Genomic DNA, 19,672 nt, shown 5'->3' on the forward strand with positions numbered 1-19,672 from the left:
TCTGATGTTGAAGCACAGAAATAGTATAAAAATAGATGATGCCGTAACTGCAAGAAGCAGGCTCCAAGTTCAGAGAAGTCTAAGAGCATGGTTTCATGAGACAAATGACCAACCTAAGAAGTGGCTTCCCCATCAGCAAAAGAGGAGTTCCCTCCTTTTCTTCCCCTCACTGCTAGATTTGCAATTCTGTCCAATTCTTCTGGTCTCGTGATATCCCAATAAGCCAATTTAGCCCACTGAAGCGAGAGAAAATCATCCTTAAGTCTGCTCATTTTTTGCTGCTTTATTTAACTGAGCCAACTCACTCAGAGGCCAGATGAGGACCAATGCCCGTGCAAATGAAGCAGCAGCAGGGCATGGCCAGGTGCAATGGCAAGACCTTGCCTTTGGCTGCCAATGCTCACTCTTACAGGCTCCTCAACTAGCCCAGAAGTTGGCATGCTGAAGGGGACACTCAAAAATTTTTAGGAAACAATTCATCTAACAGCAGCAAGACTTTTAGGTCATGTAGTTCCACAACATGTTATTAGAATCAACATTAAAAAACCCCAAGTGACTGAATTGCACAGGAAAACACATGGTGGCTGAAGAGAGGCATTTCAATGCAGATCAGTGACAGGGTGCAGGCAGTCCCCCACCTGCCTGCAAAGCAGGGCTGCTAAACATTGCCTGGGCAGGAAAGGCAGTGGCCTGTGGCATAGCACCCAGAGAGGTGGTGGAGAACTACCTGTCAGAGACACACACAGCAGCCTCAGCAAATCCTTCAGGACATCTCCAGAAGGCGGTCAGTGGTGGACATATGCCGGTGTCCTACGTCTGCCCATTGCAAAGGATGATAGTCAAATTCTCTTGCTGAAGCATGGAATAAGGTGACATCCTATGGCCTCCATGAGGAGGGAAATAGGAACAGCATAGCAAAGTCCTTAATGGAGTCATATTTCCTTGGGACAGTGCCAGAGGATTTAAGGTACATCAGGCAGCTGGGCATTCAGCAATCCCAACTCAGCGATCACTTGACGCTATGTCTGACTGACTGGATGAGAATGCTCTTCCAGTGCCTGCACAGACCCCTGTCCTCTCTGCAGTCTGAGGTCATGTTCCTTACCGGGAAAGCCTTCAACAGGTGCTGTATGTCCAAGGGCACTGCTCTCCCTCCCCTCCAGTCCCTCCACACAGACCAATGGCACGGAGGGGTAGGAGGAGGTCATCCCTGCGGGGAAACTCGTCAGCAATGCCCAGGACTGCAGGCACGTGCAAGGGCTGCGTGCTCGCTTGGGCACCAAGCCTCTCTCACAGCAGTGATGACAGAGGCTTGGCCACCTCTCCCTGCCAGCATCACCTCTGCCTTTCCTGAATTTCGTTCCTATCAGATTGTCTTTCATTTGAGCACCAAGATATGTCAGCTTCAAGAAACAACTTGGTGTCAGTCAACTCTTTGTCAGTCATTTGAGCCTCTCCAAAATTGCTGACAACCAAGGGTAAGTGTCTAGAAATGTCTCCAGCCCATGCATTGCCTTCACTTCAGAAGAGAGAGAAGAGCAGCAGTTACTTTAGGAGCAACAAGCATGTTGAAAACAACCTGCAGGAATACAGAAAAACAAAGGCTGAATTGCCCTCTCCTCGGGCAGCTCCAAGTGATGTTGACAGAGAAAGTCAAGTGTTCGGAGAAGTAAAGGAGAAACTGAAAGTTACCTTCCGGCTAAGCACCTGTAATTCGCTATAATGTCTTCTTGACAGTGACTGAGGGGCTTCTGCTGGAAGCCATGTGCAAATTCTCTGCTTTGGTGGCTGCCAACAAAACCAGTCTTTCTGACCCTGCAACTGAGTGAATAGCAGGAAGAAAGACAGGAGCCATTAGGGGTGATGCAGCCCAAAACTTTGCTCCCATGTCCGTGGACTCTTACAGAAAAGCAGAGACAATTTAAAATAACCCCAAACAAACAATACGTGTGGGTTGTTGTACAGCAGCAGGCACTATTCCCGACTCTCCATCCCTACCAAGCTGCCAGTGCAGTAGCAGTGCTTGTCAGGGAAAGGCACTTCTCCCATCTTTTCTGCCTCCAGCGGGATGTCACAAAACCCAAGTTTTGTGGAAGGGTTGCAGCTTGTGTACAGGAGCATCTTGGCACTGACCTGAGGCAGGTGCACTGAAGTGCTAAGCTCTTCCTCACCCAACAAAGGACCAGATGATGCCACAGTTGTCATCCTGAGCTTAACACACTCCTCACGGAGTTCCCTCCTGCATGGACCTCTTTGCGCTCCAACATCTGTATCTTTGCTTCTGTACCCAAAATGCAGGCACCTGCCTGGGTGCCAAAATGACTCAAATCACAGCAAGGTGGCACAGAAATAGAGAACAAACAGCTCAATAACGGCTAGAAACTGCCAGGAGACATCTCAGAGTGTCATCACATTGCTAATAGCAGCACTTCAAAGCACACCTTGGACCTATGTACTCTTCAGTGGGTACTACCTGGATATATTGCTCTAAAAAATATCCTCTTGGGAAAGAGATTTAACCCCTACTCCTTTGTCCACCCTGCTGCTACCATGAAGGGTAGTCACCAACAGTGCAGGGGCAAACTGATGACCTTCACAGTTCTCCTTCCTCACAGGAGCATCATTATCCTGCCCTATTCCTGTATGTGCCCGGGGACCATGACACAGTGCTGGGTACAAACTGAGACCCTTGGAAGGACATCAGGATCTGACCCCCTTATGTCAGTTCCCACAGCCCATGGAGGAGTTTCCACTGAGATCCAAGTTGCCTGGTCTCATAAAGAGGAGGCTGTGGCCCAACTGACCATGATGTTAGTTGCCTGAGCGTTTGGGGGAATGTCCTGCCAGGAACCAGGTTTGACTTACACAGCTGGGACGTGCCGTGGGATGGGTGCCTGAGCCCCCTGCAGGGAGGCATCCCGCCCTGTCGTGCTGGTCCTCCTCCGGAGGGAGCTTGTGGGGGGCTGGAAGGCAGCAATGGCACCAGGCGGGTGGTACTCCTGCTCGGGAACAACTTCTTCACACCGGAAGCCCTGGAAGCCTGAGCGACAGGTACAGACCTGGGGACGGCTGCAGGAGCCCTTGTTCTGGCATGGCGGGTCGCAGACGGCTGAGGAGACACAGAAAGGCTATTAGTGGACACAGGACTTGGCCCCACGGTGGTGACACCCAGCTGGGGCTGCACAGCCAGGACAGTCCCATCTCCTCTCTGCAGGCAGGTGACCTTCACAGTCGCAGTGTTACTGCCGCTGTGGACCCTAACACAAGGTCACCTCCATTCTCCGCACTGGTCTCTGCAGAGCTCTTCTCCAACAATACTCATTTCAGAAAGTTCAGAAATGAGCAGCATGGCCTGCAGGGAGCATACAGCCTCCAGCGTTGCCCACAGTGCTCTAGGCAGGAATAGGTCCTTAATCTCAAAGCAAGTTATCTTTAGTCTGTTTTGGGGTCTGATTTGCACAGTGCCCCCAGTCTGTCCCCTCCAGAGCTTTCTAGTTTTCTCTCTGAAACTGATTTTGGAGTCACCACACTCCAATTCTTATGGGGACTTACAGTTCATTAACCTTATGCCTAAGTCACCCTCTGAGCCTAATTACAGCACATCAGCTTCAGTTTGCGCCCTGGGAGGAAAGTGCTATTAATTACACATTGGACCCTAACACTTCCCAAGTCAACAGATGCCAAATTGGGTTTATAATCCAGCCAGCACCAGCCAGAAAACCACAGCTTGCTCCAGTAGGACCAGGCTCATTGTTCTGAGCAAGGGTGACTGAAAAGGCACTGGAAAACAGTGTTGTCCTTCAAAGAAAGAAGGGTAATGAAACCTTGTAGGACAATACAAGGTGGACATTAACCTCCAGCCACACGGAAGCCCTGTGAATGGGTTTCAACCCGTGCAGCCACCACTTCTGCTGAAGGCCTCTTTCCCAGGACTGCCCCAGGGAGACTGCAAGGACATCTGACACCACACCACCCTCACATGCAGCTGCTGGGCTTTCATGAGCATGTCCCTCCCTATCTGGCTGTGCTCTCCATCCACCCAAGATCCAAGCACACCTGCGAGAAACACTGCTTCTGTGCAACAAACATACAGACAGCTCTACCCTTGTGTGCCATCCATACATCATCCTGCTGTCACCAAATGAGAGAAGTCCTTGTGCAGACTCTTGAGGTCCTTTCACAGCAGTATAGCCCCCAAACCCCTTCCTTCATCCCAAAAATGGCCTGCCATCAGCTTTTCCTATGTAGATCAGGGATATATTCACTGGAATGTTTCATGTGACATTTATTACCATGTTAACACTCAGGAAGACAGGGAGACCTCAAGGAAAAGGAGACCCCAAGTCATGTAGGGCTGTATAGGTTAAAGCCAGAGATTTTGATGAAATACCCCAGTAAAATAAATCAGCCAACACTGCAGACTCTGGAACAGGGACAAGGTGCTAGTCAGGCAGGAATTAACCGTCTCTGGGAAGTCTGGCACTCCAGAAGTTGATGTAATTTATAATACAAAACTCAGCTGTGATTTAAATAGACTGCCAGTCCTTACTGTTATCTCCCAATAAATGCCTGTTTTAACAAAGGCCACCAGTGCAGGAAGCCTGCCATTGAAAACAACCACTTCACATGCTGAAATAGTGCAGAGCACGATGCTGGGACCTGGAACCACAGCAGTTCTCACAACCTCTCCCACCAACAATGTTCATAGTTATGTTAGACTGTGCCCTTCAGCAGGAAAGCAGTGATAAGTGACCAGGCACTTTAAAAAGCCCCTAAGGCAGTTGATATAGAGAAGAGGAAGAATGGAATGGGATTAGTCTTCTGGTCTCTTCAAGCAGGATGGGTGGGGAGCTGCCCTAGCTGAAATATTCCAGCTCTAGGATTAATCCCCTTCCTGGTTGCTTTTACAGACTCGGGAAGAACTTGAAAGAGCTTTAAAATTCAGTGGTTTTCACACAGTCCAGCTATGCAATATAAGGAGAGTAGGTCAGTCAGAGGCAGCACTGCCAATGACAAGTGTGTGAAATCACTAGTTAGACCCCCAAAGTCGTAACACTGACTGAAGAAACAAGACAGTTAAAAATATATATGTATTTGGAATCTTTCTCTTTGCTTTTTGGTTTCTGAGCCCAGGGGTTAATCTGAGAATGTTGCTTCCCAGCTGTGGGGACTATAAACAGTTGCTGTTGATGACTACTCATTTCTTCTCACTGTAGTCTCATGCTCTAGGAGCTGAGGCATTAGGGAAAACAAAGACTCATCTCAAAACTCTTAATAAAATTATGAGACTTGGAGCACTGCCAAGATATCACTAGTAGCAATGCTAGTTCGTTCATCTAGCAGTGCCCTCACAGATCAAATCTGGTGCTGTCTAGTCTTCAGTGCATGAGACAAGTCCTCCCAGTAAGGTCACACAGCCGGGATGACAGCAGCAGGACTGACCACCCAGTTAGGCCAAGCAGGCAGGACCATCAGAGGGGAACAACACCAAGCTCAATCTCCCATCGCTTTGCAGGCTTACCCGGCCCCGGGTTGAGCAATGACATTGCAAGGTGACATTCAATTAGTGAGTCCCTGCACCTCTGCATGTGCTCATCATCTAAGGGGGTGGTGTAGATCTTCGCTGTAAGCAGCTCCTGCTCAGTCCCATTTAAATGCAGGGGAACCTGTCCATCGGCTAGGCCCTCCACAGAAAAATTGCAAAAGGATCCCCGGAAGGGATGGACAATTTAACACAAGTGAGATCCATGCAGGGTGACAGGCAGGTAGATCAACAGCAATTCGGGAATAACAGAGAGAAAACAGAACTTCAGTGAAGAACAGCCAGGGTTCAAAAAACCTTAACAGCCACTGTACAGAAGAAACACAGAAGATGAGAGCAAGTGAATGTCATTTTGCAGATGTGGAAAAGCCCCAGGTGCTAATGTGACTGTCTGAAGTCACACTGTGAGGCCACAGCAGAGCCAGCAACTCCGCCTGGAATCCCTGCACTTTTTTGGCTATCTTAACTGCAAGACCATCTGTACAAGATTAGAAAGTGCATTAGTTTAGTTAGTCCTTCCTGACATACTGATTAAAATGTTTCTTTTGAACTGTAAAACATCCATGACAGAAAAAAAGCTCACCCTGCATTCCCAGCCCAGACCACGGTGCTTCAGGATCTTTGGAAACAGCAAAGAACCATCATGATTAATTAATTCCAATGAAAGTGGAGGCTGATAAATTAATATGGGGAGGCTAAGCAAAAGGATTCCCTTGCTCTTAGGCAGAGGGGAAGGATGATGAGCTAATAGGCAGAAGGATGATAAGCTAATAGGCAGCAGACAAATTACTGACAAGTGTACACTGCAGCCACTGCAGCCCCCAAAACACGGGCAGTGCAAGGGGGCTTCCAGCCAGCTTGCGTATACAGGTTTCTTCTCCACCAAACTAAGGACATAATGGCCAGAGTCTTACCCAGGACAAAGTTAAACAGGCAGGAGGTTGGACAAATTCTTCAGGCCCACATACAGATGTAGCTCACTATCCCTAATGGCTCACAGGATGGAGACTCACAAGATGCCCTGTATGCAGCTCAGCGTGATGATGTGGCAACGTGTGGAGTAGAAATCAAGCCTACCGCAAGGAGGCAAGATATTCCTTCTAAATTCCCTTAGCTCACTTTCACTTTTCCAGGAGACATTGTTGCCCCAGAGAGATTTCTCTTTTTAATCTTCCCAGTCACTGACTGCCTGAAAATTCCACAAGTCCTCATGGCACTTTGGTCCTCAAAGCTGGAACATACCAAAAGACTAGAGACACCTCCCTATGGCTGGAGTTAAGTCATATGCAGGGATGTTGGCAAAGTCCCTAGAAAAGCATGGATGAACTAAGAAACCGCCATGCTTGCTAGGTGAGAGGAAGTAGATTATGGCAATAATTTGGCCTATCCTCTCTACTGCACCCAAACTCAAATCCTTCAAAACTAAGGTCCTGTCCAACACCTGAATGCCAGTTCTTTCCATGCTTTGGCACCCTTAAGAGGTTCCCTCTGGCTGCATTTCTACCCTGCTAACTTCCCTGATATGCCACATATCAAAGACCATGAGATCAGACATTAAACAGCATTACAGTGCAGAAACTAACTGGGATGGGCTGTCCAGCTTGCCTTGGCAGCTTTAAAAACAGCTGAATGTTTCCAGGAGCTTGAACTTCATTAGAAAAGCCCAGAGAGGGAGGTAGCTGACAATGAAATTATGCTTACACTTCACCAATCTCCATCTAAGTCCTGCCTGAGATTTACCATCCCCTGTCAGTGGGACACTGTCAGGCCTGATCATGCTGACACTGTCCTTTTAATGAATCCTTGAGAACAAGGGCCCAGCACCTGAGTGATCACTAGGCAGCCTGCGTGGCTGCAAGCCCAGATCTACTGCTCCTACCAAAATCCTAATGAGAGAAAGATGCTGCCATCGCTGGCCCCGTGCTGTGTTTACAGACACTGTCTGGCAGCACAGCACGCTCTCTACCGTTTGGCTTCTGTCGGCAGGGAGGAGAGGGAGAAGGGAGGTGAGTCAGCCCTTGGCCCCCTGTTCCCAAACACCAATCACTAACGCAATTACCCCAGCAGAGCCAAAGCGCCATGAGATCCTGTGGCAAACAAAGATGAGCCTCTTTCCCTGCTTAACATCTGGGCAGCTGCTGCCACTCAAGTGAAGGCAGATGCTGTGAGCCTGCTGGGAGGACAGGGAGCACAGGCAGCAGTCGGGCTTTCTGGAGGGGAATGCCCGACCACAGCTCCCTGGGACCAGGCAGGTGCACACCAACCCCCTGGGAAGGCCCAGAGGTGGGCTGGGTGGTGCAACCCCGTTGTTAAGAGATCGAGATCACAGCAGGGGCTGGTCTGTGGCTGTAAAGCTATGGGGCATGGAGATGACAGCTCACTTGCCTCTAGTATACATTGCACTGGTGCCTCCCCAAACCTCTTCCCTTCCAGTGCTGGGTCAGAGAGCCCACAATGACCTCAGTCCCCAGGGCTGTGCCAGGGCCATCTGGAGGAGCAGAACACTTATTACTCCCTCTGTGGGTAGGCAGGAGAGCCCTGGCCAGGCAGTTTTGCACTGCAGGAGCGCCCTGCACCCCACTGCCATTTTACACATCCCATGTGCTGCTTCGTGTTCCAGCCCCACCCATCCCAGCCCTTGTGCCAACTTCATTAATTGCTTTCCTTAATAGCACTCAGATAATGTGCAGTCCTGATTTCTCCGTCAGCATTAGCAACGCTCACCCACGTGAGCACAGCCCCAGTCCGGTTCCCACCCCCTGGGACTTTCACAGACCTGTCTTTGCTCCAAGCAGGACAAGCAAGAGCCTCACTTTAATGTGCTACTGCAATGCCCTGCCCACAAAAGATCCTGCCTGGGATGGACACTAATAATAATAATGAAGTAAAACCACAGTTATTCAGCGTACTCAGACTGCCAGGAGACAGGAGGAGCTGACCCACAGCCTGGCAAACTCACAGGGAGGCCATGGCACTGCCTCTGCAGACCACATGATCCATGTCCTTCCCCGGCACAGCACAGGGGACACCTGTAGGGTCACAGCAGTACTCTAACACTTTTTAGGGGTGCACTGTGAGACTTGTACTAGCTGAGATTGTCATACTCACGTTTGATGCAGCGGTTTGTGCCTGGAGCTGTGGTCCATCCTGGGCAACACTGTCTGCCACAGACATTTGGCCTAAGCGGAGAGACAAAGCATGCGGTTAGGAGAAGGGGAAGTCAAGGTCTCGCTGCAGCCAGCACCTCTGAGTCACCCGTAAAATTATTTCCTGCAGCATCTGATATTTCCTTCCAGATGGACCAGCAGCTGAGATCAAAACCAATGGGACAAGGGCTGAGTTGTTTAAGTGCTTGGAAAAGAAACCCCCTAGGACTATGTGAATGCTGCAGTGTGAGTGATTCCTCAGAGAATATCTCCCTTTTGAACTGGCATTATGCTGGATTCCTGGCACAGCACTCAGAGGAACCATTTTCCTCCTGAGAGCAATTGGAGGCCAGAAGTCTGTGATCATTAAAAATCTCATGACTCTTCATGGTATTGGGGTGTAAATTTGGCTTGATTCCAACTTTGGTCATATCATCTCGCCTCCGCAAATGTCCCAGGCTGCTTCGGCCGAAGAAAACACTTCATTCTCCACCTAACTGCTGCCGCCTGTTGCTGTTCATTGCTCAACCCTGCCCTGGGAGGGACGGCACGCCAGCAGTCGCACTGGATGCTCCCCAGCTTGCTCTCCATTTGCAAGCACCCAGGTCCTGCATTTGTAATGTGCCTCTGGCACAGTGACCCCGAAGGCTGGGGACCCTCAGGTGCTATGAAATTTGTGTCTATCTAATGTGCACAGCACTACATTGATTCCAAGATGCTCAAATCATTTCCATGGGTGTTAAATCTAGGATTGTGCGGCAGCAACTTTTTGCCTTTACATAAATGACATATTCTCCACCTCCTTTCTGTGTTTTTAAGTAGTGATCACTGTAAACACACAGCCCTTAGAGACAGTGCTGGGCCTCTATGAGGTGCTCTGCAATGCCCAAGCAGGCAGCTAATGCTGCTTCTCTGATTACATGTCATATTTACGTATCTATAATGACAAGGAACAACAAGTTCCAGGGTACTCTCCAAGCGTATTACTCATCATGGAGGGAAGGTTTCCAGAACAGGTAACTTTTGCATGTCTAGATAGATGGGAAAGTACCACCATCAAAAGATAAAAAGTTAGAAATAGACAGCCTGAAAGCTCTGGAAAGCCTCTGGAAACAAAGTGAGGAATATGGTTTATTTCTAATGCTGGACAAGGCCATTGGAGCTGCTGACAGAATTTACAGGAACCATGGAAACATGCACATTTGTCTTCTGGATTGCCTTTAACATGAACATAGCAGGGGCAGAAGATGATCCTGCTGCAAAGTGCCATCCTCCTGACTCCTGCATCCACATGGCACGAGATGAGCCTCTGCAAGTGCCAGAGCTCAAGCTGTGGGGCTCACATTTTAGGAGAGCCAAGGACGGTGGATGGCAGGTATGCCAAGGATTGTTCTGGTGTTCATGAATGAAGCTGCCTGTAGACGTACAATCCATGTGGGAAAGGGAAGTGTTCTGAGAAGGCATACCATTTTTAAAGTGTTATCCAGCCATTCAGGATCAGTATTTTATTAACATGGGCAGATTTTTACAGGGAGAAAGCACTTAAATTCCCTTGGTGTGACCTCCTGCAAGCAGAACAAGCCAAATTAATTCTAGCATCCACTCGTATCTGCTCTGGCTGGGCAAGACCACCGATTTCCAGTGTTTTGTCCGTCAACCCAAAGGGATCTATGAGTTTCTTCTCTAAGACATCCCCAGAAAATGTTCAAGGAAAGCAAATCTTTATTTACTGCATAAAAGCCCACAAGGCCTTAAACTTTTTTAAGATGTCCTGATCAGTGCAAAGAGAAAATCACCAAGCTGGAGCACATCTTTTGGTAATTAAGGTCTACTGAGGGACTGCGCAACAAGTAGCAGCATAGGCATCTTTGCTTAGACTGACACAGCTCCCATTCTTCCCTCGGCACTGGTGAAACACACCTTGTAAATCATATTCAGACAGTCTGTTCAGTGACCAAAACCCTTGCCCTTTCCCACCTTGTCTTATTCAAATAATCATGTTTCTTGCAGGTAGAAAAGCTGGTTTGCCCTTGAATAACACTTATTAATTCTTCAGGGGTTTAAAGTTCAAGTTTTATCTACATCTCTCACATGCATGCTGGAGGGAGCATGTTGCTAGCAGCTCTCAATGCCAACAGCAAATCAGAGGTTGTAGAAGAAAGGTATGAGGCTAAACCAGACAGAGGTCTAAGCCTGAGCAGACAAGATCAATCTTGAAGGCATGAAACCCCTGTTGGGTTGGGCACAAACCTCTCATTAACTGAGCCACTCTGTGTCACTGCCCACTCCAGACATGAATTGCCAACCCCAGGTGAAGGGAGATGCTAGCATCAACCAGGGCGATGCTCCTAGAGGGAGGACAGCCTATCACGTGTGGAGGGGAGCAACCTGGCAGGGATGCCCTCAGAGGCAGGGGCAGAGGGAGCACCTGGACGGAAATGTCCCTTCCTGTCATCACCTCCTGGATGGGAAGATGGGAAGAGATGGAAGCAGGGATGACCTCCAGGACTGGAAGTGAGCTAGCTTTCCATGAGCAACATGGAAGTAATACTGGAGGGCAGAAAAGAACCATGACTATTTCTTGATGAAAGCCCAGTGGCGGAACTTTACAGAGCATGGTGCCCAGGTAAGCAAGAGCATCAGCAATGGGAAAATAGCTATGGGTGCTTTGCTGCATGGGACCCAGTCCTGAGCACACCTGGTTCTACTTCAAGCTTTTTGTTGTTATTTGCATGGTTTGAACACCATATGGTTTCTACTGCCTTATAAAGAATTCAGAATTCAATCCCATGAGGTTTAAGGAGCATGGCATGTTTACAACATTGAGGGATGGTGCTTGAGAGAGAGTGGTGCATCCCCCAGGTGCATTTGTCCTGTTGCACGTCATCACCAATGCTTTGGGCAAAGACGTGGCTCAAACACGAGCCACCCATGGGGCACGTCCAGCTCTGAGCCTCTTCTGGAGGCTCAGCACTCCTTCTGGAGAACAAAACGAGTTGCAGGGTCCCTCCAGGACTGGTATCACCACCACAGGAGCAACTAATGAGGCGCTACCTGTAGACACTGAGCAGCCTCTGATCACCCCTCGTCACACAGGGAACAATGGCCTCCAAGGCAGCAGGCAGAGCTGCCTCACAAAGGGGACCTGCTGGGTGCCAGGAGGTACCAGCAGGCCTAACAGTGATGTAAGCCAAAGCCACGTTTGTAACTTTGAAGCATTCAGCAGTTGTCCAAGCTGAGCACCCAGGTTGCCTTCTGCTTACCCAACCTTTGGAACTGGAAGCACGGCAGCAAGGAAATGGGAGCACAATTCTCACCCTTATCCAGGGCAGCCTGGGCTGCAGAGGGACCAGAGGATGGGTGGCCATGTGGAGGGGTCAGCAGCTCTCCCAGATGTAAAGAAACTAAACACAATCCCAGATCAGAGCAGAAGGGAAGACATGTCCTTACATGGGTCTCCCAAGCTGAAGTTCCACTGAACCTCACAATAGGCCATACTCCATGGGCTGCCCTGTTCCCAGCCCTGATGCTGATGCTAAAACAAGCCTTCAGCAAATGCTCTGTCTTTCCTACCTCTGTCTTATTACCAGTGGAATAGGTTAATTATCACTGGTTAATGGTTAATACAATTTCCAATAGCCAGTTTCCCGTTTTTGGAAAGAAAGGGCATTGAATGGCTTAGACAGCTGAATAGCCACAGTGCCAGAGAAAGCCCCAAGGCATAGGTCAGTGCATTTCTAGCAAAATGCAGAGTGGGGCATTGGATCCACATCTCAGCTCCTGCTTCAAGTGCCAGGTACATCCTGAGGTCTACAAAGAGCATAGGCAGCAAGTAAGCAACTGCAAATGAAGTTTGCTCCTCATTCCGTAGCTAGCCCGCACCCAGGTATAATCCCTGGCACGTTGTGAGAGCTTGGTGCATAGGAGTTCTCAGGCACTGACCTGCTCCTTTTCTGGGACAGACATCTCCCTGACACTCCCCACAGAGCTGAAGCCAGTGCCATGAATCCCCCTACATCCAGAAGTATGATTCACTGCTCTGACTGGGTGCACTAGCACAAACTTCGCCTTGGGCAAAGGAGCTGCCACAAGCCAGCCCTTCATCCCCTGCTTTCCCGCTGCAGCCAGAGGCCACCGTCAGGGTCAGACCCCCACTATGCAGAGGTACCCAGGATTGGAAAAGCCTGCAAAATCTTGGAGTGTTATCTCAAACAAGAGCCAAGCAGCCGTAATAGGCACTAGGAGAAAGGAAAACAAGAAAACGGTAGTAAGATCATGGCTTTTGCATAGTTTCAGCATTGTGCACAGCCTCAGCAACAATCACATGCTGTTTCCGAAGCATTCAGTAGAACCCTTTTTTTCACCACTTATTTTAACAGCAATCTATGCATCATCTTTGAGTTTCACACAGAACTCTGTGCTGCCAGATATGCTGACTCCATTCAGGCCACTTACAGCATCCTCACAGGAGGCCAGGGGGACAATTAGATCATCAGGTCTGCCTTTCTACTGCAGGAAAGTGAACTTCATCCAACTGCCTATGAAATATTTGCAGTCAGACCCAGTGAAGAACATTAGCAAAAGGCTGTTGGCATCAATGAGTCACTGAAAACCCTTTGCCAAGTCCACATCAGCATTAACTGCCTCCGCTCCTGAGCAGTCCTATACACACACTGCAGCAAGAACCTATATGACCCAATACCTGGGTAAACCAGGACTATGCAGCCATGGATTGTGTCTACAACAGCAATTAAATGTGAACTGGGGTGTAGAATGCAGAAAAAGAAACTGGGAGAGAGAAAGAATGAGTGTGGAACTCTCAGCCTGTTACCTTGGGAGTCTCATACGCCCTTTAAAATTGTCCACACAGGTACCAAAAGCAGAGGCTTCTCCAGATTACTCTCCTATTACCCATGTTCCTCTGATTTTGTGTACATTGCCTGAGGATCATCACTGTGACCCACCCTCCCAGCCACAGGGGTGGTCAAGGATGGTCACATCCCAAGGGACATAGAGGTAGAGGGAGGTGCCTGCAATGTCCTCTCTGCCAGCCCAAATTAGGGATGCATCCAGCACATGAGTACAGCATAACTGGCATGTGTCAGGGCTTAGGAGCTTCCTATCCTAGACACTTAGGAGGAAAATTTTTCCAGTCAGGGAGGCTGGAGAAACCAGCAGGTTAAGCAGACTACAGTGATATTTTCAGGGCTGAATTGTTTCCCTTGCTCAGTGCCAGAAGTCAGTAAATTTCTGTGGTGTTTGCTGTGGTATCAAAAGCCACCTCACAATGAGTCTTCAGGAGAAAATACCAAAACCTGGCTCTTGCAAGACTTGCAGTTGGACACAGTCATGGAAGTGTTTGAGCAAGTTGCACCTGCAAAAAGTCAGACACGAGCAGGGTGGCAGACACATCCAAAGAGTCCTCAGGAAAGAAACTCAACCTTGGGTATGCAGCTATCAGACAAAGCAAGAAAATAATTATCCACAAAAGGATATAGTGCCAGTAAATGGGGTTTTTAACCACAGAACTCTGTGGGTTTCCTGGAGGTACCAGCAGAGAGCTCTGAGTGGGGAATATGGAAAGGCAACCCACGCAGGAGTTGAGATTTTAAGCCAAAAAAAATGTATAAATAAATAGCACCAGGGTTTAGTGCAGCCTGCAAAGCTACCTGAGTAAGGGAAAATGAAGGTTGTCATACCAGAGAGTAGCAGGAGTTCAGTGTAAATAGCAGAACAGAAAATATCCCACCTGGCAAAAAAATGAAACATCATGAAGTGAAGTTTTTTAGAGGCCCTGAGTTTCCTGGATGAAAATGTGTCTGGTGAAGCAAGGGGCGTAAGAAGATGGATGAGGTGGAAGGACACAGTCTCACAGAATGGCTAGAGGCAGCAGCAGCTAGCTTTCCATGAGGAGCAACGCCATGTGGTTATTCACGGACAATTATTTCAGCTAGGCTTTCTCACAAGCTCTGAAGACAGTAGGTCACAGAGATGCTTCAAAGTGCCAATTTGTACTCCAGAACAGACAGAAAGCCATAAAAGCACTTTCCAGAATTGAAGTTCTTGGGGATCGGAGAAAGCCCTGTATGCCCAGCCCGTATCTTCCAGTGCATAGCAGAGGCAGAAAGTGCAGCACAGCCTGCATGAGGAACACAGCACTAGGACATAGCTCTTTCTTCCTCTATGTTTGGAGGCAATGGCATTTGCTGATTCAGCTGATAACAGGTAAACAGTGTGTAAGTGATGGACCAACCATCTCTGTTTACACCATTGATTAAGGGATGAAAGCTACTTGCAAAGAGGTTCAGTGCTCTTCTGAACACAGTGTGAACCTTGAGGCTGCCCATGTGCTCCTGACAGCAGTACAAGCCAGCTGTTGTCACTGGAGGCAGCTGCAGTCTGAAAATCTGGTTGAGACTGTTCAGAGTAGTCACTGAACAGAAACATGCTACGTATCAGATGACTCAATTCCAACTGAACTGCCACATGATCCTAAAGCAACACCGACAACACTCCAACTGCAGAAAGGGTAAAATCTTTTTGAGCCCAAAGAGTCCAAACCTGACTGAATAGGACTGGATCTTCCCAAGACTCTCACTCTGGGTAAGCTTAGGACCTACATGCCATTGAGTAGCTGTTAGTGATAAATATTTTACATATCAAACATAATGGAAGTGGAGCACAGAAAACATCTCTGTCTCAAAATTTTGCAAGGACTATGAGAGAGAGAAAACTCAAGAGAAACACCTTTTCTATTTTTATGAAGCTCCCCACCCGACATTAGCAAAAACATTTCTGCCCATGTCAGAGGGCTGTCAGCCCAGAGCCTGCCCTCATTATCCCCCTAGCAGGGCTCACATGGAGAGAGGATACATGCTGCCAACTCGGGTCAGTCAAACTCCTGCGCAATGGTTTCGGTAACCCTTCCCAGGTGGCAGAGGAGATCATCTCGAAGAGCATGGAGCCACGGAGGTGCAGAGAGGAACTGCAAAGGAGGGGGCCGAAGGGTACGTCAGCGCTGCGCCAGACGTCCTGCTCGCAAGCTCCCCTCACAACGGAGCAGCTGGCCTCGCCATATGATATCCCCTCCACCTCCACAGGGTTGTAGCCAGAGACTGGAGCTGGAAGCAGCCCTGCCAGGCAAGTCGTAGGAAGCCTCCTCCGGCTGAGCCAGCTGAAGCCATGGGAAGCTGCGGCGTGGAGTGCTTACAAGGGGCCCCTTATGGGAGGAAGGAGCCAAGAGGCCAGGTACCTGCAGCAAGACCAGCAGCAGCCAGGCTCTGTCCCTCAGAGCCAAGCAAGCCTCTTCAGCCTCTCCACCACCCAAAGTACCACGGCCATACTTCATCTCCCTCGGGAGTCCCTCACCCCGCATGCCTCCCCCAGGAGGGCTGTGGGCAGCCTCAGAGCGCAGCGGGGACACTCTGCCCGCTACCGCGCAGCTGTCCAGCCAGCTGAAACCCTGATGTGTCTGAACTACGCACTCCCACGACCGGCAGACGGCGGCCCGGCGCCTTGCTCCCACTCAGGTTCACACTTCACGCGTTCGTGTCCACGGACACAGACGCACCGACGGGTGGGCGGGAGCGGCGCGGTCACACGTGAGGGGCAGAGGCGCCGCGCGGCACCGAGCGGGCTCCCGCTCCGGTCCCGCTCCCGGGGCAGCACAGCCCGGGCCCCCGCACATCACCCCCGTGACAGCTCCGACATCCCGCGGCGGGACGGGACAGCACTCGGAGCTCCCGTGGGATGGAAGAGGGGATGCAGCACGGGGCTCGGGATGGGACCTGGGCCCTCCGTCCGGCGCTGTCTGGCGCCAGGACTATCGGGGCTCATGCTACGCACCCCCAGCAGAATCCCCCCCGGCCGCAGCACTTACCCGGCCATCCTTCCTCTGCTATTTGGCTCCTTCGTCCGGGGCACGACCCGCGCTTTCGGCCCGCTGCCCTGCTGATGCCGGGAGGGGTCCTGCCTGTTGCTCTGCTCCCCGCCGGGACGGAGCCCGGCGTCGCCCGTTTGGCCCCGGGCCGCGGGCAGCCCGCGGTCGGGACGCTGCCTCCGGCCGTCGCCGCCACTCGGACTCCCCGCGGAGGCCGCGGAGCCGCGGTCCACGTGGAGGGCGGCGGGGAGGGGTCGTGACTGTGGAGGGGACCGAGACGCCGGGGACAGGCTGTGCGTCGTGCCCACCGCCCCCAGGGCAGCCCCCCGGCCCCGCGGCCGCGCCGCTCCCCCGGTCCCCGGCTCCAGCCTGGCCGCCGAGTCCGGCCGACAGCGGGCGAAGCCGAGGAGAACGGCGAAGGTGAGCGGGAGGAGGCTGGCGGCGGCGCCCCGCATGGTGTCAGCCGGTGGCGGGGGTAGACGGGCGGCGCGGAGCGCTCAGCGCCAGGATGGCATCCCCCGGCGGGCGCGGGGCAGCGGGGACCGCAGGCTCTCCGCCCCTCGCTCACCGCCCCATCCCGCTCCGGGACTCCGACGGGACCTGCCGCCCACTGAGACCGGGGGCGCAGACAGCAGTGCTAAGGCAGGGGCGCGGGCTGTCGGGCGGCCCCCGCAGAAGAAGGAAGAGGAGGAGGGCGGCCGGTCCCGCTCGCCGGGCTGCCAGCGAGCTCCCGCGCTCCGCAGGCAGTTCCGAGCACCTTCGCGCCTGCCTCTGGCACTGGCAGCGCCTGGAGGGGATGGAGGGTTTTATTTTTGGAAACCTCCCCCTCTGTGTCTTTTTGATGCTGACATCCCCCCTCTCCAGAGGACACGGCTCGGCCCCCCTCCTTAGGAGAGGAGACATTCCAGCAACACCCACTTTGGCAAAGGGAAACAAACTACAACAGAGAAGCCTTAACCCCTGCCTGGCCGTGGAGACCCGGCTGCCGCCGGTCCCGAAGCCTGCGTGCAGCCCCCGCAGTCCGCCCCGCCGCTCGGCCCGCAGCGACCCGCCGGCCCCTGCCGCAGTTGGGAACGCTCAGGGAAGCTGGAGCAGCCCTGGATGTGGGGTGCCCGGAGCAGGAGACACGGATGCCGGAGGAATACCGCTGCCCCTCAGCATCTGGGGACTCGCGGAGCTGCATTAGCACCACTAGCCCTCTCGCTGCTCTGGATCTCATCTCACAGGAAAAAGGCACGGCAATGGGAAGAGCCTTAGCTGCAATCCTACCCTGCTTCCAGAGCTCTCAGATCCCCTCAACCCGGTTCAGGGCTTTATACTCTTCCTTATATAGGTCCAGGCTAAAAAAGGACCCACCTAAAAGCTCCAGGTCCTTCAGCTAAGAGAGATCTTTCAGGAGACATATTCCAGACTTAGGGTAGACGTCCATTCTTCTCCCCATCTTTCTCTGCTGAGTGCCAAAAGGTTGACAGAAGACTTGAAATGATTGCTTTGCTTTATAGGTACTGAGAAAGATTGAGGGAAGAGTAGGAGGAGGGAGAACAGGGCAGGAGGGCACAAATCCCATTTCAGCCACACACCAGCTTGGCCTTGTCCTCTGCCACAACTCTGCAGTTTTCTGCTGCTCTTGCCCATCTCAGGCAAGGAGCAAATCCTCCCACCAGAGCGCAGGCACTGTCCTTTATTTGGGATGGGCTCATTCTGGCCCACAGCAGCATTTGTGAGCTTGGTGGGTGGCTAAAGACCTCTGTATTTGAGGCAGAGGAGGGCATTGCAAATGCTCCCAGGAAGGAGATGCATCCCTGCAGTGGGTCCTGTGGCCAGTAATGCTTTGCCAACCTGTTTTCATCATGCCAAGCTCAGGTGGACAAGAGGTGCACCTCACTCAACATCCCAGTCCCAAGCGCTGCAACTGGATGTCTGTGGGAGAACACAAAGAACTCTGCATGTGCACAGAGTGATCCTTTGGGTGTACCCTTACATCTTCCAGCAGCCTGCAGGTAGGGGCACCTTCAGCCAGATACTGCAGCTCAGCTACTGGGTTTAGAAGGCAAATTTTCATTTCAATCCATGATTTTATCCAATTTCTTTTGTCTCTTTTGTTGCATGGGGTGACTGCAACATAGAGCACTGGCTCTCCTTCTGTGCCCACTGCTTCCCCAGCTCCCCATCCCATTGACACTCCTCTCCCTCCAGCCTCTCCTACTGCAGGTGCTGCCTCCCCGGTCCTTACCAAGCTGTCTGCTTCCCAACAGCTTTGTGGCAGAGGGATCTGTCCAGCTCTCCCAGTTTCTCCTCTCCAGCCTCCAGTAGTTGTGTTCCTAAAGCCTATCCTATTTGAAACCAGTGGCTCCATCTTCCCTCTTCTCATTACACCTGACTTTTAGGCTTTCTCAGATCACAGCCATCCCCTTCTTGGGATGACAGCTTTGCTTCCTGCCCTCCACAGTGCTGTGAAGCTGGGAAAGGAGCAGAAGCACAGGGAATGAATCGCCCTGAAAGCATACTGGGTCTGGAGTAGAGCTGGACCTTAGCACATCCCTTCTGGCTGGGGCTGCCCTGAGAGGGAGAGGGGATGTAACTTGGCAGATGAGCAAGTGTGACCAGAATGAGGGACTGAGTCGGTTCAGGCTTTGACCTTAGCACTGGCAGCTGGCTTACAGGGCAGCAGAAATACTGCTTTGGCACTTCCTGGGATGCAATCAGCTTGCCTATCTGCCCTATTAGGGCAGAGACATCACTTGGGCAGGGGCTTGCATGGCTGTAGATGCCATGAGTGGTGCCCAGTAACAGCCCTGACTTGTTTCTTTGTTCTGAGGAAGAAGAATGTCATTTCCATCCTCACCTAATTACTTTCTTATGCAGCAGTGGAAAGAATGCTTGTGCCTAAACCTGAAATGAGAAAATTATCAACACCATAAACAAAGCCATAAACCAAGCAGCCAAGGGCCCAGGCAGTGCTCAAACCTAGAGCAGGCAACACTAGAGCAGGGGCCTCAAGTGGATTCCTCCTTCCTGGAGGTGCTGGGTCACCCCAGGGAAGAAGACATTTAAAACAGCCCCAGGGGATGACACCGCCACAGGAGCCTGCACTCAGGATCCAAC

At 51.3% G+C, this 19,672-nt stretch overlaps 1 protein-coding gene across 4 annotated transcripts in view; it reads right to left on the reverse strand.

Annotated features, from left to right (window-relative positions):
* The window catches only part of LTBP2 (latent transforming growth factor beta binding protein 2), a 69,893-nt gene extending 52,568 nt beyond the window's left edge, over positions 1-17,325 (reverse strand). For 2 of the 4 annotated variants that reach the window (XM_027880769.1, XM_027880772.1), the window contains exons 1-3: positions 16,568-17,324; positions 8,651-8,721; positions 2,866-3,109 (exon numbers count right to left, since the gene is read on the reverse strand). In XM_027880769.1, the coding sequence (XP_027736570.1) occupies positions 2,866-3,109; positions 8,651-8,721; positions 16,568-17,022 (770 nt within the window). In that variant the 5' untranslated portion in view covers positions 17,023-17,324. Of the gene's footprint in view, positions 1-2,865; positions 3,110-8,650; positions 8,722-16,567 lie in introns of all 4 variants that reach the window. The other 2 variants (XM_027880771.1, XM_027880770.1) reach the window with 2 other exon arrangements.
* Between the last annotated feature and the right edge of the window lie 2,347 nt (positions 17,326-19,672).

Source organism: Empidonax traillii, unplaced genomic scaffold (assembly GCF_003031625.1).
Source record: "Empidonax traillii isolate 1590-97213 ecotype Southwest subspecies unplaced genomic scaffold, ASM303162v1 scaffold74:size2480735, whole genome shotgun sequence".
Classification (NCBI taxonomy): domain Eukaryota; kingdom Metazoa; phylum Chordata; class Aves; order Passeriformes; family Tyrannidae; genus Empidonax; species Empidonax traillii.